This window comes from Salvelinus sp. IW2-2015, linkage group LG18 (assembly GCF_002910315.2).
Source record: "Salvelinus sp. IW2-2015 linkage group LG18, ASM291031v2, whole genome shotgun sequence".
Classification (NCBI taxonomy): domain Eukaryota; kingdom Metazoa; phylum Chordata; class Actinopteri; order Salmoniformes; family Salmonidae; genus Salvelinus; species Salvelinus sp. IW2-2015.
The window spans coordinates 32980236-33004530 of NC_036858.1; the positions used below are offsets into that span (position 1 = coordinate 32980236).

General features: G+C 41.8%; 1 protein-coding gene and 1 pseudogene across 1 annotated transcript in view; both read right to left on the minus strand.

The window, feature by feature from the left end:
* LOC112081274 (bone morphogenetic protein receptor type-1A-like) overlaps positions 1-19265 on the minus strand; it is a 50986-nt pseudogene extending 31721 nt beyond the window's left edge.
* Positions 19266-19701: 436 nt separating this feature from the next.
* ldb3a (LIM domain binding 3a) overlaps positions 19702-24295 on the minus strand; it is a 91223-nt gene continuing 86629 nt past the window's right edge. Inside the window, exon 15 of the mRNA XM_070448439.1 lies at positions 19702-24202. Within this exon, the coding sequence (XP_070304540.1) occupies positions 24113-24202 (90 nt within the window). The 3' untranslated portion in view covers positions 19702-24112. The remainder of the gene's footprint in view (positions 24203-24295) is intronic.

The following is a 24295-nucleotide window of genomic DNA, read 5'->3' on the forward strand; positions in this document are numbered from 1 at the left end:
TACCATTCCAGTGTTTATTGCTATATTGTAATTACATCGCCACCATGGCCTATTTAATACCWTACCTCCCTTATCCTACCTCATTTGCACATGTTGTATGTAGACTTTTTCTACTGTATTATTGATTGTATGTTTGTTTATTCCATGTGTAACTCTGTGCTGTTGTATGTGTCGAACTGCTTTGCTTTATCTTGGCCAGGTCGCAGTTGCAAATGAGAACTTGTTCTCAACTAGCCTACCTGGTTAAATAAAGGTGAAATAAAAATAAATAAAAACGAAGTGAGACAGTGTTCTTCTCTCTGTGACCAGGCCTCCCAGGATCTGAGGTTATCCTTCACAGACAGTCAATTACTGCAACCACAGCTAATGCATCTCTAATAAGGCATGCTTACACACACACACACAGTGAACACACACACACCACGGCCCACAGGCATATGACACCATGGACGAGTAAGCTACCCTATGATTAAACCACTCTACAGGGTAATTGACGTTTTACATCATGGTTTCACATTGATATTAGGGTTTCCTGTGATCTTGATATTACCTCCTGAAATCTACTGAACACCCTCTGATCTAAACAGTGTTGACGCCCTTGTTAAAAAAGAGGCCCCCTTTAAGAAAGCAGAACATTTTAGAAATCCACAAGCATGCCAACTCAAAACCACTGTTGTTTAAATATTGTTTTTACTTTGTCTAAGGCTTGGCTCCGGCAAGGTGCCCACTATTACTCCACCAACTCCCAGGAGCTGAGATATTCTGCCTGTTTATTTTCCATTACCTGCTCACACATTCCACTGGCAAGGAAGGGGAGAGGCAAGGTGCTGATAAGAGCTGGGGCCAGGCTGCGCTCCAGCACAGCAATCCTCCTGTGAGAAACCATCTACCCTGAGACAGACAGATCCTCCCTACCAGAGCATGATCTGAAATAAGGCTTGTCAGGACAACAGGATCTGCTAGTACTCTATGTCAGGAAAGCATCTCTCCCGCAGTCAATAGACTGACCTTGAAGATGGGAGGATGTGGGGCAAGTGATGCGTTTCATTATGACGCACAATGGATCGTCATCAGGAATATACTGGGTATAGGCCTAGCAGTTCAGTGGTTTGAACTGACCACACCACATAGGCTAATCTGGAAACACATTAGGAGACACTAAGCATGTGCATTTAACCTTCTCTATTTTTAGGATTTTGATATTGAACAATACTTATTATAGGTAAGGGTAGAGCCATCTTGAATTGTGCAAATTGTGAGTTTTGGCAGGGCACTGAATGCTAACGCTGCCACCGGGAGGCACCTCGCCTCATCTGGACCTGAAAGGCTTGTCACAACTTTGTCTGAGACCAGGACAACAATATCAATGCAATAAATTGCATACAATTAGTTTGTTGCTAATTATACTATTTACATTTTAGAGTATTTTTTTTGACTGATAAGATGAATCTGTGAAATGAACTTTGATGACAGTCAGCCAAATAAAATTTGATTTGACAACAAGGTAGCTAGCTATCTATAGCTAGAGGACTCATGATATATCTCAAGGAGTGAGAACAATTTTTGGCTTTATCTTTTGTTGTTTAGTATTTTTACTAGCTAGGGTCATCTACTATTAGAGCCACCTGTCTTCCCAGTAGCCTACTTGGTAGGTGAACTGCTGACTGCTCATAACTTGCAGATGATTGTTGACACGTCCAGGATTAAGGGGCAGGGCAATTTGTGACTTGTTTTGTTAAATCAGTGGCTGTATTGGAGGGAGAGTCATTTCTTCTCTCCTAGACAATCAGCAATTAGTACAGGGAGGTGTGCTCTTAACCTCTGCTAGGCAATTAGGGTTAGTACTTCAGCCACCCCTGGTTTATCAGCGGCAGCTGTAAGCGGCGGTCATGTCAGTCTCGTTGGAGAAAGTAAGAACGTCGCCGAAACTAAGACAGTTCTGCCAAGTTGTTCTGTGGAGTTCTTCGTGGAAGACTCCACACCATTCTCTCACTTGAGTATCTTACCTAGTTTTTTTCTGATCTCATTTTGCAGCTTTGGCAACTATGCGTGTTTTTTTTTTTTTTTTTTCTCCCTGTAGGCGTTACAGACGCTCCCCACCCCTTGGCTGCAATCCTAATTTAGTGTACCCTGCACAACCTATGTGGAATTCTGAGTCTGTCAGCGTTTGGAACTGCTGATCTGCAGTCAAGAAAGCAGAGTTCATCTCAGCATATGCTGATCTTCAGTCCCTTGAATTTTTTACCCTAACGGAGACATGGATTACCACAGAACACTGCTCCTCCAGCTGCTCTCTCTTCATCTAAGTTGTCTCTCATAGTCCACGAGCATTTGGTCATTGCAGTGGTGGCACCAGGCTTTTTTCTTTTCTCCCTCACTCACCTGTCCATCTCCTCATTTGAGTTCCATGTGGTCACTGTCACTTGTTCACTCAAGCTGAATAATGTTGTCATCTATTGCCTACCAGGTGCCCTTGGAGAGTTCCTCAATGAGCGTGGCAAGCTAATTTCCCGACGATGGCACACCGCTCTTCGTACATGGACTTCAACGTCTGCCTTCAAATAATTTATTTCCAACGCTCTTTCCCCTCCTTGCCTTGTTAGCTCACCCTTCCAATCCCTTCCAACTCACAACGCAGGCAATTAGCTTGACTCATCTTTACTAGAGGCTGTTTGCATACTAATCTCACTGCAGCTCCCCCTTCCAGGTCTCTGATCCCTACTTTGTTTTCTGGGTCTCCCTTTCCTTCAACCCTGGCCACTCAGCCCCTACCCAGATGGTCATGCGCTGTCACAATCTTTGCTCCCTCTCCTCTTTTATCGTATCATCTTTCCCTTCTGTTAAATCCTACTCCCTCCAGTCTCCCTATTCTGCCTCTCTAACCCTACTCTTCTCCCTTTCCGCATCCTATGACTCGCACTGTCCACTTTCAGGGCTGCGGTTAGCTGAGCAAAAATTTAAAACTAAACTTCCGGAGGACCCATCATCCTTTCACTCCCTCCGCTCTACCTTCTCTTCCACTGTATCCGGTCCTAAAGCCACTTTCTGTCATTATAAATTCAAGTTTTTGCCTCTAACCCTAGGAAACTACGTTCCACCTTATCCTCCACCCCTTCCCTCTTTGCGGACGACTTTGTCAGCCACTTTGAAAAGGTTTACGACATCCGCTCCTGATTCACTCAGCCTATTGAGTCCACTGGTCCCACAGAACTACGCCTTGACTTCTTTCTTCCCTCTCCAGACTAAATCTTGCGACAAAGTGAAGTCTGGCCACTCGACAACCTGCCCGCTCGACCCCATCCCATCCTCCCTTCCCCAGACAATCTCTGGAGACTTTATCCCATTCCCCATCAACTACTCCCTGACCACTGGCTCTGTCCCATCGGACTTCAAACTGGCTAGAGTTGCTCTCCTCCTCAAGAAACCAACACTCAACTCATCTGATGTCAAACTACAGACCTGTATCCCTTTTCTTTCAAAAACATTTGAGCATGCCATCAACTCTCTCGTTATCTCAGAACGTTCTTGCCACTTCTGGTCTCTTGGCCCTCCCACCCCTATGGAAGGGCAGCACCCGGTCAGGCCAGTCCACTCTTCTTTGTCCTGGCACCCCAAATTGTGGAACCAGCTTCCCCCTGAAGCAATGACAGCAGAGTTCCTGCCCATATTACAAAAGCACCAGAAACCCTACCTCTTCAAAGAGTATCTTAAACAATCCCCCTCACCTCTACCTCGTTGTTTTCTTTGATTCAAGAAACCACTATAAAATGCATTATTAACTCCATACCATTATTACAGAGAATCAAACAAATTATGCTACCCTCTGCTTATTGGCTACTTAAAATTGTATAAGCTGTCTCAAAATACAACACTGCCCCTTTCAGACAACAAAGAGCACTTTACCTGACTCGCTTTTCAAAGATGCCTAGAAATGTACACGTTTTGTGCTCTTGTAGGAAGCAATCACTCCACCATTGCTGACTACAAATTATAATAATGATAATAATGATAATAACTCACTAACTAGCAAAGGATATGAACAAAATGTGCACACGTGGCTACATGCAGCTCTCGCTTTGATCTCAAAACAAGCACATCTACTCACGACCGCTCATGCTGTAAACACTGTCCAGTTCAAAGTAAATGGCACAGGTCCATATACGGCAATTGTCTATTTGCATAGACCTACTGCAGCTCTGATTGTTTATACCGCACCGGTCTGTGTAGAGTACRGGCTGAGTAGTACATGTCAATGCAATAGAATCCTTCTCCGATGCATTTTGCCTACAACAAAATCTCTTGGATAGGTCATTATGTTTTGGTATGTTGCATTGACGGTGGCTAATATTGTGTTGCTTCGATCACAACTGCCACAGTAAAGGGAAATGTTGATAGTCTTAACAGGGAAAACTCTAGAACAGTCTCGAATGTTCGAAGTCTCGAATGTTTAAAAAAAATCTTGAAGACAACGTTAATGTGTTTGACTATAGTGTTCCATGTGCATTTGTGGGGCACAACAAAATAGAAACCAAACAAAGGAGCAGGCCGTTTACTCTGGGCACCTCTGTGCACCTTTCATCCAAGCTACTCAATACTGCCCCTGCAGCCATAAGAAGTTAAGCTCTTCTTGCCATAATTTGGACATGGTCTTTTACCAAATAGGGCTATCTCTGTATACCACCCCTACCTTGCAGAAAACAATTGATTGGCTCAAACACAATAAGGAAAGAAATTCCACAAATTAACTTAAGGCACACCTGTTAATTGAAATGCATTCCAGGTGACTACCTCATGAGCTGGTTGAGAGAATTCCAAGAGTGTGCAAAGTTATCAATGCAAAGGGCGGCGACTTTGAAGAATCTCAAATATATTTTGATTTGTTTAACACTTTTTTGGTTACTACATGATTCCATGTAAAAATAAAGAAAAACCTTTGAATGAGTAGGTGTCCAAACTTTTGACTGGTACTGTGTATATATATCTTTTTTAATTAAAAATGAAAAGTTTTAATGTCTTGAGTCATTAGGTATTCAACCCCTTTATGGCAAGCCTAAAGCTCAGGAGTCACAAATTGCATGGACTCACTATTATTAAGTTGCTTAAACACTATTATTGCACACAGAGTTAAGCACATTTTTACCTATTTAGCCTTGCCATAAAAAGGGGTTGAATACTTATTGACTCAAAACATCTCAGCTTTTCATTTGTTACGAATTTGTAAACGTTTCTAAAAACATAATTCCACTTTCACATTATGGGGTATTGTGTGTAGGCCAGTGCCACAAAATTCAGGCTGTAATAACAAAAATGTCAAGGGGTGTGAAAACCTTCTGAAAGCACAGTAAGTGCATTGACGATATCATCCCCACAGTGACTGTACGTACATACCCCAACCAGAAATGGAATACCAGGACATGTACTCAGAGCATGCGCTGACCAGCTGGCAAGGGTCTTCACTGACATTTTCAACCTATCCCTGACCCGGTCTGTAATACCAACTTGTTTCAAGTAGACCACCATAGTCCCCGTGCCCAAGAACGCAAAGGTAACCTGCCTAAATGGCTATCGCCCAGAGCACTCACATCTATAGCCATGAAATGCTTTGAAAGGCTGGTCATGGCTCACAACACCATCATCCCAGACAACCTGGACCCACACCAATTCACATACCATAGGGCTGTGTGGTAAACCGTGTTTTACAATATACCGGTATTGATGCACGGACCGGTTTGGGTTTTTACTTTACATTCTATAATGGTATTAGAATGTTTGGTTTGTTAAATGTGATACGCTGTGTGTAACTTCCATTTTTATAGTTTACTTTGCTACTTGAGTCATCTCTCTCCATCCCGCTTTACTCACAGACCTAACCATGCCCCATCACTCAAGGAGCGCATTTGTTGTTCCTCCATGGTCAATGCAACCCATGCAACAATGTTGATGACAACGATGCTGTTTTCACTTTGCTTCTTAATATAAACCCACTAGTGTTCTATAATTACACTATTAGTTTGTTTCTTACATCTGCAAACAGCTACTTTGTCTTTTCTTAGCAAGATGGGCCTAAATACTTGTTAGCCGAAAATGCTAATCGCTAGTTATTACATTTATTAGCTAACTAGCTGAGTCAGAGCAAACGTGATTAGCTATACAGCCTGATAATACCAGTGATGGTGTAGACCTAAATCAGCATGTTGTTTGAGCAACAGTATCTTCTACATCAAAAGAGGAATATGCAAAGCATGAATATGTTAGCTACGTGAAGTAGCTAAGAGAAAACATGTAGCCAAAGTTTATAGGGTCCTCTATGAAACACTTATCAACACTTTGTTCCCTACCCCATCAATAACTCTTCCCTGGCATTTTTATTCATTGTCATGTCAAACCCTGTATTCAAAACTCCCACAATTATATTCCAACTATAGAATTAGAATAATCACTCTCGTTCCATGATTCCAACAGTTCACCCAAGTGTTTTGCTCTAAATTGCAAGTCAATTCACAACATTTGGTTAAAAATAAGGCCTGGAATGTTTGCCCATACTGTGCAGCCCTATTTGACAGTGTGGAAATGAACTCAAATGGGTGCAGGAAATGCAGAAATTGATGAAAACGCTGAAAAGTATTTTTGGTTGAAGTTGAATTGAACAGTATAAAACAAATCAGAATGGAGAAACACCCATTGAAATCCCGTAGAATGTATGTTGTCGTCAACCTAGGGTCACACACTACTACATTTAGAACTTGTATTATTCAAAAACATAAAAGTCATAACGTCCATTTTTTAAATTTAAATACTGTGATATATTTTGGCCATATCACCCTAACTAGCATACCACCTCAACAGATCCACAGATGACGCAATCTCTATTGCACTCCACACTGCACTCACCCACCGGGACAAAAGGAACACCTATGTCAGAATGATGTTCATTGACTACAGCTCAGCAGTCAACACCATAATAACCTCCAAGCTCAGGTCCCTGGGACTGAACACCTCCAGCTGCAACTGGATCCTGGACTTCCTGACAGGCCGCCCCCAGGCAGTGAGGGTTGGCAACAACACATCTGTAAACACGGGAGCCCCTCATGGGTGTGTGCTTAGTCGCCTCCTCTACTCCATGTTCACCCACAACTGCGTGGCCACRCATGACTCAAACCCCATCATCAAGTTTGCTGACGACACGATGTTGATAGGACTGACCACCGACGATGAGGCAGCCGTCAGGTAGGTCGTCAGAGACAACAACAACCTCTCCCTCAATGTCAGCAAGACAAAGGAGCTGATTGTGGACTACAGGAACGGAGGGTTGAGCACGCCCCCATCCACATCGACGGGGCTGTAGTGGAGCGAGCCGAGCGCTTCAAGTTCCTTGGTGTCCACATCACTAAGAAATTAACATGGTCTAATCTAATCTATCGGGATAACTGCTAACTTCTTCTGTCAACAAGCCAGAAGTCACACAGTTACTTCTGGAATTCACATATTTTCGGGAGCTTCTCGAAATAGGACCAAAGATTTTTATAACCAAACCAAGACAGACCACAGCCAGTCATTTCAAAAAGGGGGAAAAATGGTCATAGCGGACAGAACAAGCAAGGTGGTGGGCAGAGATGAGCACGAGCTAGAGAGATCCTATTGGCATGTTCTATCATTCATTTGCATATTTCTGTTAGYGAACGCCAACTCTGTTAAGTGCACGTGTGCGATACCTCAATATGCGTTCGCACTCCTAAACAAAGACATTTTACTTTAGCAACGGGTAAAGTCTATAAGAAATGTGTCCACTCTGTTCATAACAGATTGTAGTTTTGGGAACAGAAAACTGTAATGAGATCAAATGTTTCATCGATGAGAAAATGTGCAGAGTGTCGGCCAAAATCCATTATGTTCCATCTTCTCCCACTGCCGGCCACTGGGCTACCTCCCCACCCAAATTTGGAAGAAAGAAGAAAAAACAAGAGGAAGCATCACAATTAAACAACCGGAGAAAAAACAATCACAAAAAAGAAAACCCCCCCCCCCCCCCCCCGACTGGCGTTGTCCCACTCAAACATTACCTCGGTTTCCTCACCTATCAACAAGGAGAAGATCCCGCCGCTTCCTTTAGATCACACCATGCTTTAGAGCAGGGATCATCAACTAGATTCAGCTACAAGATCATTGTTTTGTAGACTGCAGATTGACCGCAAGAAGCTCAAACAGATATAATATTTGGCTAAAACATAAAACAGATTTCCAAAATTAAAATCACTTGGAGCCGGTGATTGCTGGTGTTTTTACAGTCTTATGTCCAACAGTTGGGCACACCTGCTTTAGAGTCCACGAGTGACGATTCAGGGGCAAATGTCGGACACAAAACTAGAGGCACAAATTGGGAAACTCACCAGCTCGCCTTAGTGTTGTTTAAAAACGAGGAGGTGAAATACATTGGGTTCAACATTCTCTGTGAACATATGGTAGTAATTTGCTCGAGTAGACTCCCTGACTCTGAAAGTCTGCCGGTGGAGTGCGTAAGCTCAGACAGTCTTTTCGCTCTCTCAAACAAAAACAAAATAGAGAACATATGTGCAACCAATCAGTTTATTATCTAATCTTTTATACATTTTTTAATTGAACTAAGACCAGGCGTCTTAATGTCAACAATACTTATTTAAGACCCCAAAAAATAAATACATAAGAAATACTAAAAAAAATCCATTCTAGATTTCTCTTATGGCGGGTGTCACTCCACCTACGGCAAACGTACAGATGTCTAGCCTAAACCTCGAGGAACATGTGCAATCAGGTCCTTTCCTTCTCTTACTCCTCCAGTTATTAATCACATCAGCAGACAGCTCCAATAACAGAATCTGTGCCTGCAATTATGATCCAGGAAACCACCCGATTGGCCAGCTCTGCTGGGAGAGGTCAGGGGTTAATCTCCTTAGAGGGGTATAATCAGGTTTTGGGGTAATCACCGGTGCCCCCCAGAGAGAAATTAACATTTCGTTGTTAGGTAAGATAAAAAGGCTGAGATGGAATCCAAATAGAGATGCATTGACCAACCAAGCATGTGACCACAACACATCTTGCACAAATTACACACTGTATATGGGGCTGAACATGCATCATCACAAGCATAATCCAGAGCAAGAGTCATCCCTCTGATTCACTGTAACAGCCATAGAGAGCAGTCTTACCTCACTGAGGGATCCATGGTGCAGGGGCATGTTGAGGATGCTTGTAGAGACCAGTGTTGGTGCTGGGGGTCATACAGATCCATAGAGATAAAGAACATAGACGCTGGAGATAGAAATCCAGCATGGCACCATAGAGACCTGAGCAGGAGAGGGTATGAAACTCAAATTAGTCACACACCAAGAAAATAGGACTTAMTGCACTTCAAAGTGTGCCAATGTCTATGGCAGATGGGAGCCACAAAACATGTCAGGTCGGAAAGGCTATTGATTGCATATCACGAGGCTTGGGATGCCTATTTGAAAATAAAAACCAWCATTTATTTTTTGTTTCTGCCCTGAGATTGTGCGCAAAAACCCTATGGGTTAAGGAGTCTGGGGGGGTTGCTGGGCAACCCGAGCAGTGCAGAGGTATCATTGCACAGCGCTGCAGACATCCTGTCACCGGGCCAGGAGCCCAGGGACCCAGCCGCAGTACACTACGACCTCCACTGAGGGAAAGACATTACACATCACTGCAGCCCATAACTTAGTTCTCACAACTTTAGAAGTCATTAGCAGTGCCGGATCGGTGCGCGCGTGGAATTACCGCCACTTCAGCATCACCGCCAGAAGGACGCTGCCAGAGAGAGACCGAGGCAAATTCCAACAGGAATATAAGAGATAGGCCTACAGCACAAAGGTAGAGGACTATAGTGTCTGAAAAATAAAATGTGGGTGACTCATACATTGACTCACTTGTGTGATTATTCAAGTCAATAACCTCGAGACCCACAGTAACGCTGGCACGTTTTGGACTTATAACCCCTTTTAAAACAGTGTGCGTTTGAGCTACAGGGTTGTTGCAGTGGATTTGTCCATCTGTTCCATTAGTCTATGATTAATGGGAGTTAGAGTGGCGTTTGTGAGACAAGGGCGGTTCGCGAAGACSGTTCTTCTCACACAAAAAAAACATCTAAAGTCTGAACGGTTGGAGTTAAACTATTATGACACCATCTATGAAAAGCAGAGACGCTTACGAACACGTAACCGGTTTCGCTCTAAGACGCTAACAAGCCACACAAGAGTAAAAGAGGTCCTTCTCCATAGAAGATCAGAGGAAATCCCAGGACAGTGTCTATAATACTGTAATAAGCTCACAATTGCTGTCACAAACTCCAGTTGTCACTCACAATTTCTGTACTTACAGCATTCTTATGAATACATTTATCAGGTTTTTGCTTGGCAGACATTTTTTTGGGGGGAAAGGGATTACATAAAACATATTTAAGATTAGCCTTTCAAACACAGATTTAGGCCTGGCCTACATGAACCTGAAAACATACTGAGGGGAAAAGTGTCGGTCAATAGCTGGTATGATACCAGGGAATCCTCATCCAGCAAAGACATCCCAACAGCACATTGGGACACACACAAACATCTGATTTTAGACCGGGGAGGTGTTATTCCAGGGGGTGGGGGGAGGACAAGGGTGTCCCCATAAAGCCTCCAGTGAGTGGGCCACTGCAGGCCAGAGAAGCTCCCTGCTGTGGCTGGGAGATAAGTGGAGCAGCATGGTCTGGATATGGCCCAGCAGCCAAGAACAGCTCTCAGCACCAACACAGGGGCTATTCTTCCACCAGGGAGAGTTCCTTGAGACTCAAAGGGCCTTTATTTAGCCAGGGATATCAAAGTGATTATACATTCAAAACAGACAGCACGCGGCAAACTCTTGCAGGGGAAATAAATGCACTATATCAAATAGAAATCTTAAATTCCTGCGAACAAGAAACTCTATTCTGTTAGCTTAAAGGCATTTGAGGACACCAGAGCAAAGTCTAAAACACCCTCGTAAAAGGAAATAACTGCAGTAGGCATTCCATGCACTAACTACTTTTAGGCCAAATTACAAGAAACCTGCCATTTGAAAGTGCTAGAGTGGTTAGTATGAGCAAATGGAATACAAATTGAAGAARAAAAAATCCATGGACACAGTGAGCACATTCAGGAGAGTGAAAGGCAGCAGAGGGAGATCAGCTGTGCTCTTCTGTTTACAACACTGTCTCTGCCTCTAGACTCAAATGTCTCCTCAACATGCCAGGGTCACTTAAGGGTGCAGCCGATAATTGGCAACTAACCGCGCTGGCTATTTATAAAGTCCTGAGAGAATGCAGGAATATATTCTGAGGTTGGGAGGTCTGTCACAGTGCAGGGGCATGGCTCCAGGGAAAGTTATTTTGAGTAAAAGCAACAATGCAGAGAGAAATGCAGGAAGCATTAAAATAGAGAACGAAAGTACTAGCTAGACATCTTGTAGTTCTACTCCTCAAGTTTAAGTGCTATCATTAAGTTGGAGAGTTAGCCTCACATCTGTTGTGAAGTGGGAAAAGCTTCAAGCGCCTTGTCACGTCATATGCAAATTCCTCACAGCACTAGGTGTCAGGTGTTAAACTTCACTGTCTGACAGGATAGTTATGTAAGGAAGGACAAAGACGGTGGTTACACAACGGAAAAGAACTGTCAGCCAGGAAGGGGAACACTGCTGCCCAAAAGTGCGAGGAATCGCRCGGCACAGAAAAAACTAAAGTCAACAAACAAAAAACGAAAAGAAACATTATTGGGCTGGTGTGTGAGTTTGTGTGCGTGTGTGTGACAGAGGCTGGAAAAAGGAAGTCGAAGTGAAGCATTTGGAGATTCCATCGCTGAAGTTAATTCCGTCAGCTTTAGCAAAACCAACAGAGTGGCACGAGAGCAGAGGCAAATGTGTCGAAGCTCAGAGGAGCGACTAATGCCATCAAAGTGAACGATCAGCCATAGCTAATTGAAATTAAAGACCATACAGGGGGAGGGAGAGTGGCTCCGGTCCGTTCACAGGGTCCTCTCTGTGTGGGGATGTGTATGGGCCTAAGCCAGCTTTTCCCCCCTCCTCTCTCAGCAACTCACCTTAAATCAAGTCCAACTGCTTCCTTAGAGGAATAATCAGCCTTCTGTTAACTAGCTACTTTAACCAAAGTCCTAACCTACATCTAGCTCAGTGTTTTCAACAAGCATACATTCACTTCTTTTTCTTATATTTTTAGACCGCAAGCCTAAAGGGATATAATATTTGACTAATGTCAAACCTTGATTACACTTGGGAACATTGTCCTGCGTAGGGTGCCGTCTTTCGGCTGGGACGTTAAAAATGGTGTCCCGGCTGTCTGTGGTCATTCAAAATCCTATGGCGCTTATATTGTAAGAGTAGGGGTGTTCAACCCAGTGTCATGGCTAAATTCCCAACCTGGCCACATTCCATCATGGCCACCTAAGTATCCCCCTCATTCCTAATTGGAATATATCACTCCTCACCTCTCCAACTGATAGTTTGTGTGTGGTGAGAGTTCTGGCACAAAAATGGTTGCCGTGCATCACTGAGGTGGGTGCTACACATTGATAGTGGATGAAGTGAGTTTCCCCTCTTTTTTGCTAAGAAAACTTGGGGACCGCAGGCCACTAGTTTGGGAACCCTGAAGAGCTGAGTGAAATATGTATTTTTAGAAGCACTGCTCACAGGCATAACAGATGGTCTAATTTACTTGAAATAAAGTCTTGGTGTTTGTCCTTGTGTTTCTTGGCTATTTACATTGTTTTGTTCACAATCTAAGTTATATTTCAATATTTCAGTTTTAACTGCTAGTGAAGAGAAGACAGACTACTTACTAGTCAGACTCAATCTCAAAGGCAAAAAGGTCACTGGAGTCACATTACAGGGTAACCTTAGAGGCAGGTGAACATGTGTCTAAACTTTGATATTTTGGTTAAAAGWCTCAGGTCACAAAAAATGAAATCAAAACAATATACCACATTAATTCTTACTAGTAATACATTTATTGTTTTAGAAACATTATAAAGCATGCTCATCGTTTTTTTGCTTGTGTTTGGTTGGTGTAATTTTTGTGGAAAAATATATATGCGCTGGTAAAAAATTTGGCTGGTAAATTTTATTTTATTTTAGGCCCTGCTCCTTTCTCTGTTTTTATCCAATTTCATGTGTCGTATTTTAAGACAGACATTCTGGTTGGAGTGGAGATGGGTCTTGTGGGTTGATGAGTCTTCCCACTGCATGTACCATCCATTATTGCTCAGGGGAAGAAAACAGAATTTATGCAAAAAGAATACCCCTGCACTTATCTTATTGACATTCAATTATTCTCACAGTTGTGAGCATACCAGTTGACATTTGGACTAGGCTACCAGCTGGTCTTAAATCAGTGATCAAGTTGTATTAACATTAGGCCAAACAGACCTTGATGAAGAGCATTGAAAATATTTGGGGATGGCACACAGTGGACAGAGTATACACTCACAGGTCAAACTGAGAAACAATGACAGACGGCTGAAATTTGAAAATGAAGCTATGAAAATGCAGGCCTATAGTGAACTTATTCAGCAATGTTTTCATGTGTTAATCCATTTTAAACACTTGCCAGCCTAAATCCCATAAACTAGGGCCTACTAGATTTGTACTGCAGTGGTTCCTGACATAGCAATTAAAAGACGTGTGTGCATTTAACCTCTTAAAGAGGTAGTACAGCAAAGAAACAATAATCAGTACTACTTGTCAACAATTTTGGGGCGGCAGGTAGCCTAGTGGTTAGAGCTTTGGGCCAGTAACCGAAAGGTTGCTGAATCGAATCCCCGAGCTGACACGGTAAAAATCTGTCGTTCTGCCCCTGAACAAGGCAGTTAACCCACTGTTCCCCGGTAGGCCGTCATTGTAAATAAGAATTTGTTCTTTACTGACTTGCCTAGTTAAATAAAGGTTAAATAAAAATAAGAACTGACCATAACTATATCCTCCTGATTTCTGCTTACAAGCAAAAACCCCGAACAGAAAGTACCAGTGACGCACACGCTCAATATGGAAGTGGTGTGATGAAGCGGATGCTAAGCTACAGGACTGTTTCRCTAGCACATACTGGAATATGTTCCTGGACTCATCCCATGGCATTGAAGAGTTTATATCAGTCACCAGCTTTACTAATATGTGCATTGATGACGTTGTCCCCAGAGTGACCATATGTACATATTCCAACCAGAAGCCATGGATTACATGAAACATCCGCACGCAACAAATTCTAGAGCTGCCGCTTTTTTTCTCCTCCCACAAATCAGACGTTTTTATGAAATTCCCCTACGCCCTTTGACAAATCACCAAACAGGCAAAGCTTCAATACAGGACTAAGATCGAATCCTACTACACCGGCTCAGACCTCGTCGGATGTGGCAGGGCTTGCAAACTAACAATGATTACAAAAGGGAAACCCAGCAGAGAGCTGCCCAGTGATGCAAGCCTACCAGACGAGCCAAATGCCTTCTATGCTCGCTTCGAGGCATGTAACACTGAACTATGCATGAGGGAACCAGCTGTTCCAGGACGACTGTGTGATCACGCTCACCGTAGCCGATGTGAATGTCAACCTGTTTAAAAGGTCTTACTCACAAGGCCGCAGGATGCGTACTCAGAGCATGCGCTGACCAGCTGGCAAGTGTCTTCACTGACATTGGGCATAGTCCATGTGCCCAAGAACACCAAGGTAACCTGTCTAAATGACTATCGCCACATAGCACCTTAGCCATGAAATGCTTTGAAAGGCTGGTGATGGCTCACAGCACCATCATCCCAGACACCCTGGACCCATTCCAATTCGCATACCGCTCCAACAGCTCCACAGATGACGCAATCTCTACTGCACTCAACACTGCCCTTTCTCACCTGGACAAAAAGAACACCTACGTGAGAATGCTGTATTTAACCAGCCAGTAATGTGCAAACAACGTTCAAATCTTGACACAGGGCTCTACAGTTTGCTGTGCGACCTGGAATTTCGATTTAGGAGTACTAGTGATCCTATCAAAATGTAGGATTCTAATTTTATTATCTCATATTTTTCATTGTGCTCCTACATTTTTCAATTTTGGCGCACATGTAGTCCTTGTAAAGAAAGGTCAGCATAGAGCCCTGCAACATTGCATCATATCACAGGCTTTAGGCATATTACTGAGGTATATCAACTGTTTTTATAAAAGACAAAACAAGACACWAAAAATCTGCTTCTTAACCCATCCTCGGTTTACTGAATCCTCCAGTATTTGAATTCTCCAGGAATGCCATCCTTTTAGCTGCCTTCCACATATTATTTCAGAAGCTGATCGGCCTCCATCACACAACGCATGTTTTTATAAAATCACAAGGCCCCAAATAATCACATTTTCTTGGTTCACAAACAGGAAGGGATTTCCCAAAATAAAACTAAGTGAACAAACTGACCTTTTCCACTTTCTCCATTAAAAGACAAAAACCTTTAAATTACCATCAGAACAATCTGTCCCTTCCCCTATTCACATTAGCTCTTCTAAAATATTCACTCAGATGGCTCTGTGTATTTAAAAGAAAGATCAATACCATTAAAAAGGACAACTGCAGCCTGCATGGTAAACATCATCAAGGACAGTCATCCAGCAACCGTGTAGAACAGGGGTGTCGTGTCAAACATACAGCAAGCAGGTGGTTTCAGTCTGAAATAGGCAGGTCAACGAAAGGCTGTTTGAATGAAAATGAATGAAAAACATTTGCACATCTAGGTGTTCAAAGAAAATCCCTCTTCAACAAGCGCATTGAAGATATAAACATTTGAAGATTCAATAAAATGGTCACCCGCACACTGTATACTGGAAAAACAAATAGGCTATTCCTTTACAGGCAACATGTTCATTGTTATACTATCTTTATGTTGCAAGTAAGTGTACAGAATGAAAATGGATAAAATGTCAAGAGTATGAAATGCCCAGCATTAAGCAGCATTTCCAAAAGCCAGCGGGAATTTGTGCAGGTTTATACAGCCTGTGGTAGCAGAGGACCCCTAAACCTCCACAGCTGTCTGAAACAGTTCTCTGTGTACAGTCTAACGGTGATAGGTTAGAGTTATAGTCTTTATCTGCTCTTCTAAGTTGGAGTCTGAAGTGGATCTGAACGGTAGATCTCAGCTTGCATTTTGACTCAGTTATCTTGACTCAAAAGGTTGGTGACCACTGCTCTATCCTGATTGCCTAGTCACTTTCACCCCTACCTGCATGTACATATTACCTCAATTACCTCGTGCCACTGTTACATTTTTTTTTATGTTCCTACTTTTTAACTCTGCATTGTTGGGAAAGGGCTAGTAGGTTTTCTTCGACAGCTCAGCCACCCTGTCTCCAGGCTTGAGGGGGTTTAGGAGTGGGGGTTGACTCAGGGAGGCACAGCAGACAGAGGAACCCATTGGGATGTGAAACTTGATCCGTGTGCTATCCCCTCCCTCTATCTCCACCACCTCGCCAGAGAGCCTTGGAGACTCCCTGAGCAATCTGATCCCTCACTGCCTATGAGATTGGAAATGCTTTCAGAGGAGAAAGACRGATGCAGGACAACAGAAGCAAGGCAGGGGAAAGACGCTCTTAAACATAAAGGGATGTTAGAAAAACAAGCATTGTAAATTTAAAAGTGCTTGAGAATGTTTTGCTTCTCTCTTTCACCGCACTCAGAGCACTTGAGGCAAGTTCTGGTTTACGTTACATACTTCAGTACTGAAACAACTTCAATTCTAGGAAATAAGTATCAATACTACCCACACCACCTACAACACACTAAGCATGGACTTTACGGAAACCATGTAGGTTAGCCCATTTAATGAAAGTACATTGAAAAACATCTCCTGTTTTCCAAYATTTAGGCTATGCCTACTTAAAGGTTCAACTGCAGTGGCAGCTGTCAAGCAGGGGCATGGGAGACAAAACAAATGGCCCATCATGAGTGATAATCATTCCATTATAAAAGGAGAAGATAATTCCAGCTAGCTACATCCTCTTGACAATGAGCAGACCTCTGATCTGCGCATCGCATGTGCATAAATCATATCTGAATTATGCACAATTTACTGAACCCCATCCCCATTTCTGTCTAACCCTCCATTATGTTCTCTCCAGACTTCAGGCAGTTACAGAGCTCTGGCTAATTAATCACACTCAGCTCCAGAGCAGGGCTAGACTCCTGCTATAATCACTGTGTTAGCCCACTGATCAAGATACTGTGTACACAATCATTGCTAGAGAGACTAGGCATAGGTCTATATGAACTATGAAGACATTCAGCTATGACTAAATAGGGACAATTTATTGTCATGTGCTTGATTATGGTTTTAATAGCTGGAGAAATCATCACGCTTAGTTTGTTAGCCATTCTTCCTGGCCTAGTCTCACTCCCCCAATATTGGCCTGTTTTATGGAGTATCCCAGGTAACCCACAGAATGTAAAGATGTCTGGCATATGTATAATATTAGACTTTAGATGCAATATTTTTTTTCCCTCCACCTTTAGAAATCCACTTCTACCCCATGCCGCTTAAAATGGACAGTTTCACAGTCAGGGCTTCCATCTGGTTTTGACCTCCCTATTTTCCAGAGCCCATTCACTCCAGAGTTGCCTCCAGCATTGGAAGGTGGGGAGCACAACGCATCGCCCTCCCACTCCAGGCCCAAATTAAAACCAGCTTTTTTCACAAACGAGAAAAGCATGGCCAAAAATGTCCCWTTCGTATGCGACCAACACACCGGGTATTTTCCCTGTGAAAAAACAGACCTCTAGCTACACACATAGTGTGTGTATGGGTGTTTGTGTGTGTATGGACAGATTTTAAAGTGTCTCACTGCCTCCAATACTTTAACACCATCAGTGTGGACTATATCACATGACGATGATTGACCAATTTATGATGTGCAATGATACTCAACAGGGTATAAAAATCCATTGACCTTCATGGTAGCCCCCCAGAAACCCCTTTATTCAAACTGTGTGTGTGTGGTTATTGGCAGAAACGTGAGAGCTGACGTGAAGTCTAATTAAAGAGCAGGATGAATGCTTATTTGGGTGATTTGTTTAATCAACTTAATCCTTGTTATCAGTACTTGAGGTACGTTGTCCTCCTCGGTCCTCTGATAAACACTTGTTACAAAACACACTTCAATTACAACGAGGCCTACCATGAGCCAATGTACAGTTTTAATCCGTGAACAACTAACGTTAGCTAGTTAACTATGTATAATAAATGAAGTTAACACTAGGCTAGCCTACTAAACTTTCAAGTAGTACAATTCAAAGATGTGTTTTAGAACTGACTTTTCAGAGTGAAAGTGGAAAAATGTTCTTCTGTCATCTAATTTGAYACAAATTATTCCAAACCTCATCGCAGTCAATCCCTCAGTAAAATGTGTTACATTGTTGCAATGTCTCTGGAAGCGATAATATAACGTTAGTTACATGATACCGCTCTGTGCTAGCTAACTAGCAACCCACTAGCGAACAACTTTCATTGCGTAATGAGTGAATTAATTTATAAAACAATTTAAACTTAGCAACTAGCAAATAATACTCTGGCTAACTATATACTAACCAATTCGGTCAATATCAAAGTTCAGTGTCAGGTTTGCTAGTAGAAGTACTTGCAAACGAGTAAGCTAGCCAAACAAATGTATCTCGATACTTAGCTAGCTCGCTAACTAGCAAGTGGCTACGCTAAAATTAGCTAGCGCTAACAATCTAGCGAGGTAGTTTTCGCTTTCAAAACAAACTCTCGGAAACAAGTGGCTGTATTTAAACCGAAGCTAAAATGTTTACCTAACTAGTTAATAAATATAAACGTAATACACTTCCAAAATGAAGCCAGTAGCTAATTTTTGTTTTTTCGTTTATTTTTCAGACGCAAAAACAAACTTTTCCAAGACAACAGCCAAAGCAAGGGCAGAATTAACAGGAGTATGATCTAGCCTGGTTAGATTTCATTCCACCTCACCTTTTTCTTCAGCAGATGTGGCAATCCTTTTGGTTCCGGGCGAGCACTCCTCTGTATCTTTATATTTCGTCTTGAAGTTGCAAAAATGTGGTGTACATTTCCCAAACATGCAGTTTAAACTAACGTCGGCCCTGCTCTACTCGCTCTGTTTTTGCCTCTGCCTATGTCATTTGATGAAGCACACGTAGACAGACCAAAATTTTCCAATCACTGCAGCGACTGCACAACCATTTGAGGGGGACCGAGTTGCGGCAGGCGTATTTCTATGGAGAATTCTAGTATGTCCCAATTACCTCAGTGACGCCCCCTGGTGTAAATTGACATACCTATTCTTTTTCATTGCCCTAATCTACTACAGTATATTCGTATTTGTTTTACACATGCATACATTAGTCTACTCACAAATAGAAGAGCGTGGAGAGTAAAAAGTCGGGGAAGAAGCGAGGAGAGGAGATGAGGAGCTTGAGAGGTATATAGAGAATCTGGAGAAGCAGATAGATGGTGAAAATTGAGAAAGAGGTGGACAAAGTGTGGACATAAGAGGGATTGAAAAACATGGATAAAGGAGAGATGATATTGAGAATAAAAAGGTGGAGGAGATAGATGAAGAGGAGGATAGGATATGAAGAATAAAGGTGAGAAGGAAGTGGAATAATAAATTAAGGTGAAAGACAACGTTGTGAAATAAAATGTTTATTGACAAATTTCAAAGATTCAAACCATCCTAGGGTCATTCCACCAATTCAGTGCCTTTTGAGAAGTGTAATTTCACCAAAGTTTAACATTGTCAAGAGCACATGTTCAAATTCATAAAAAACATGTTCTCATCTCAAGAGTTTTTTTTAAATAACAAAAATGACTATAGAAAGGGCCTATTAAAGTGCCAAATAAATGAAATCAAAATAAAGTAACAGTGTTGACAATTTCTTCTTAAATSAACCATAAATCCCCTTGTGACAGGGGGAATGGATGCTTCTGTGCATCAGGGAGTGGCAAGTGAATATCAGTTTCACGAAGAAAAAAAAATGAAATAGCTAAAACATTTCTAGCCTGTCTATCTATGGGTAACAGGGTTGACGTGTTATGTTCGACCCGCTCAGTTTCCCACCACAAAACACCAGAAAATKGCCAAAAATAGTCAAACCATATCACCTGCTTTTAAACTATGATTTGACAATTCATGTTCAATGTTTCTTTAAAAAATATATTTTAAAAGAAATAGTTTCACCATATTAAAACAAAAGTTCAGTTCACATAACAGGGATCACCAAAATGAGGGACAGGCGTAAATAAATCAATAATCACATTAAATAAATAATCTTCAAATTACTTTGTCAAAGCAACTAAAATAACTAGGGCTTTACAACGATGGTGACACTTGGAGAAATGTTTTGAGCAAGTGGGTTGAAATCTTCCTAGAAGTGACACAGGGTGGATGGAGGGGCGTCAACATGCTGAATTTTGGCACTTTAGGTAGCCTTTATTCACATAAAAAAATTATATTTATTGGATTCTCCATATGGTCTGTATTAAAAGGGCACTTCATTTAATATAACAGGCTTTTAAAATGTAATATTGTTGCACAAGTTCTACTTAAATATCAAATGGACGCAAGAGGCACCCATTTTGTGGAACGACCCCCTAGAGATCTAGAGATACCAGCAGCCTCTCAACATTGACTCTGGTAATACAGGCATACTTGTGGTTGTAAAACAAAAACATAATGGTGATTTGTAGTCTTTGCTGAACAATATAAATTAAGGTCATGGTATTTAATAGGCTACAGCATGCATAAATTAAGGCCCTTCAAACATTGTCCAATCCAGAAAGTTCTCAAGAGAGACGAAATCAAGCACATTTCCTTCCCAAGATAGATACACACACACACCGATAGACTCCTGTTAAATTCTTCAGTCGTCAAGGTATATCCTTTCTCCATGTAACTCTGTTCTGATAGCAGTCAGATGCATTTCACTAAATAAAGCAATGCATAAAACATGTTCCAATTTCTAAGTATAGTTAGTGTTATGGTAGGCCAGGCAGGGTGAGTCGTTTGAAATATGGGGTTACAATCCAAACACATCAACGTTCCACATAAAAAGACCTTGTCTATAGAGACGATAGGGTTCTAAGTACAAATGCAGCAAGAGATGAACCACTAATTCATGTGTTATTCATAATGTACAACAGAACAATGACAACAACTCTATTCCTCCAACACAGTCCATGCCAAAGAAAAAAACATTGACGGCCTACAACTACTCAAAGATCAAAGCCATATTTCAGTTACTGCTTCAAAAACATATAAGTAAATCAATGATCCGATTTAAGTGTGTGGTTGTTATCTCATGCCAAGTATATATCTATTCTAAAACAAAAATACTAAAAAATACCCTTTTGCACATTGGATATAAATCTTGCAGCCTGGATATAAATCTTGCAGTGATTACTAAACAGCAGTACAAACAGAAATAATGTGTGAACCAACATCTAAAAGACCACTCAGCAGCCTGAAATTTAAAAAGGATTGTCTTAATACAGTGTCATAGCAAAGTAACCTGTGTGCCATATAGACTGTTTAGTGAGAACTAGCCAGGAGGGAGGGAAGTGTCAAGAGTGAAGAGAACGATGAAGGCTACTTAAGTCTCTCGTTACAGAGGACAGAGATGCACCAGAGACCTCTTACCTAAATGGAATGAATGCCTGACGGCAGAGAGAAGTTATAGTCATTTGGGAATGGACTGTGAAATTCTATAAAACTGTGTCCTCCTTAAATATGTCCTTAACTATTCTTTCATAGTGTTATTATAGCCAATGTTGACTACAGAGGAAACGTGTGAGCATTGGAACCAGCGATATTGACATTTTGGGCTGCTGACATGGTCCTTCAGATACCAGGTAACACAAAATACACTATATTTGATTGTCTAAAAATAGCCTCWATGGGATGCACAGCATTTCTATCATCATGTTGACGCAATAGTCTTTAAAAAAAAAAGTAACCATCTATATAACCCTAACAATTGTTTTCCCTATGCTGTCCACACTTTCTGATTATGGAGTTAGTGTAATGACATTGATACATGGGGCCTGGAAAAAAGCTTGACATTGAACTGTTGGATACGAAGTCCACAGGGGTGACAAATGGCTTTGTAGTGTTTGCTGGAGTGGGGACAGAGGGAACATACAGTGAGTGTACTATGTAGTGAATGGTGTCTGAGGCATGCCAAGTAGCAGAATGGTGTCAGCACTCTGTTGCACTCTAGTGGTTGGAAACTATACAACTAGTTTCAATACGCTGAACTTCAAGTAAACAACTATTTCGCAACAATTCAAGCCCGTCTTCATTTCCCTCCAATGGTACCATGTAAGGTTTATTCTGAACTGGCACAGACTGTGCTTTTCTTACCAGTTGATCTACACACATACAGTATGCATATCAAAAGTACTCAGTGTAGTGTTCTCAGTGTTATGTAAAATCACAGTATGCTTTGCTACTCTAGTGGCACAGATACATAACTAATACTGATGTTGCCCCAGTAGACATGCACTGACAATCATGTACAAACTCATGCATGCACACGCACTTACACAAACACAGAAAAGACACAAAGATGTATAAAATAAACTCTGAAAGTATAAAGTCTGTACACAAGCACACGGTCTCAACTGACCTTTAAGGTGCGTGTGCTAGTGAGAGAGAAATGATTGTGTTTGGCTGTTTTTTTTGTTACCTCGACAGATATTTCCTATACATTCCTGTTTAAGTTAAGCGCTTCATTACGGTTGTATGTGGCATATCACCATGCATAGACATCTGTTGTGTAAAATGTATCTGTAAGACCCCAGGCCAGAGCTTGCCTCCCTTAAGCGCAATTCAGAGACCAAAGCCGCGGAGACACAATAGTCCAGCGGCCCATTGTGACATATCTTTCTGGCTCTGGTCCACCATCCGTGCACCTCCCCCAAAATTCCCATTACATACTATAAAAGACACAGAGTGGTTCCTTGATTTCCAGTCAGGAGCAAATCCCGTTTATGAGACACGTTCCAAAAACCTAACTTTCCTACCCCATAAAGTGTTCAAATACATCAAAAGTTTTGCCTCATCTTCTACCCGGATCCCCAAAGTTGGTATAGTATTACTGTATCATAATGTAACAGAGCACCATCTTTGTATATAATAAATAAATAAATCCAGGATGACAGAGTGAGTGACAGGTTCTTCATATAATACTATGAACTTCTGTATGATGCAACTGCATGCATACAAAACTAAATCAGACAGCAAAAGTCCAAATATAACTGTTTTGTCAGCAATATAAACATCCATGGATGTTATACTTCCGTTTAATTCTATGTAAATAAATAACACTTTGCCAAAGATGCAATGAATATCACTTACTAAACTGTCACTTTAATAATACCTCTGTGAAATCAAACAGTATTCGTAGCCCTGCATGTGTCATGCTACAGTATACTGTATCGGTTCACGTTCTGTGCTCTGTTGGTCAGCGTGAGGCATCATCATGTTAAATCTACTGTATGTGATACTAAAACGGTCTTATTACATTCACTGCAAGCTATTTGGGTTTTGACATTCAAAACAAAGCACACGAGTGTTCCTGTGAAATAAGGCATCTTATTTACTGATTGCCCTGCTACTCCACTCAGTCTGCCTGTGTCTGTAGGCTGCTAAGGTTTTTGCTCCAGCCTCACTGGATTGAGGCCCTCCGGGACCTGAGTGGAGTAGCAAAGAGTTTACATCAGAATTCTCTGATATACAATATAATTCATTTGTAAGTGTTATTAATAAATACACACGTAACACATGTTTGGGGGGAGGGGGGGGGGGCTGCAGCATTTTAGGCAGTTTTGTCTTGAATTTCAGTACCAATGAAAATACTTAAATTTTGTCACGCCTGATTGATCGGTTTGCTGAACAGTCAATCTTGTTGCTATCATCTTCAGCTTGTGTTTTTCATCATTTTGACTGGCATCAATGCCCTCTACAGGGCTCTTTGCCAAGGCTTGGGCATAGCTACGTAAACACCTGCCCACCACCCCATAAAACTGCAGATGGAGCATCTACACGTTGATGGCGTGAGCGTGCTTCTTGCACAGGGGCTTGTCCTTCTTGGAGTAGAAGGGCTGGCCCTCCAGGTTCAAATTGCACACCTGTGGGAGACGGACATAATTGTGAATCTCACAAACCAATATTCTTTTGGTACAGTCCAAGAGATCCGAGTAATAACCGTTTTATACAGCAGG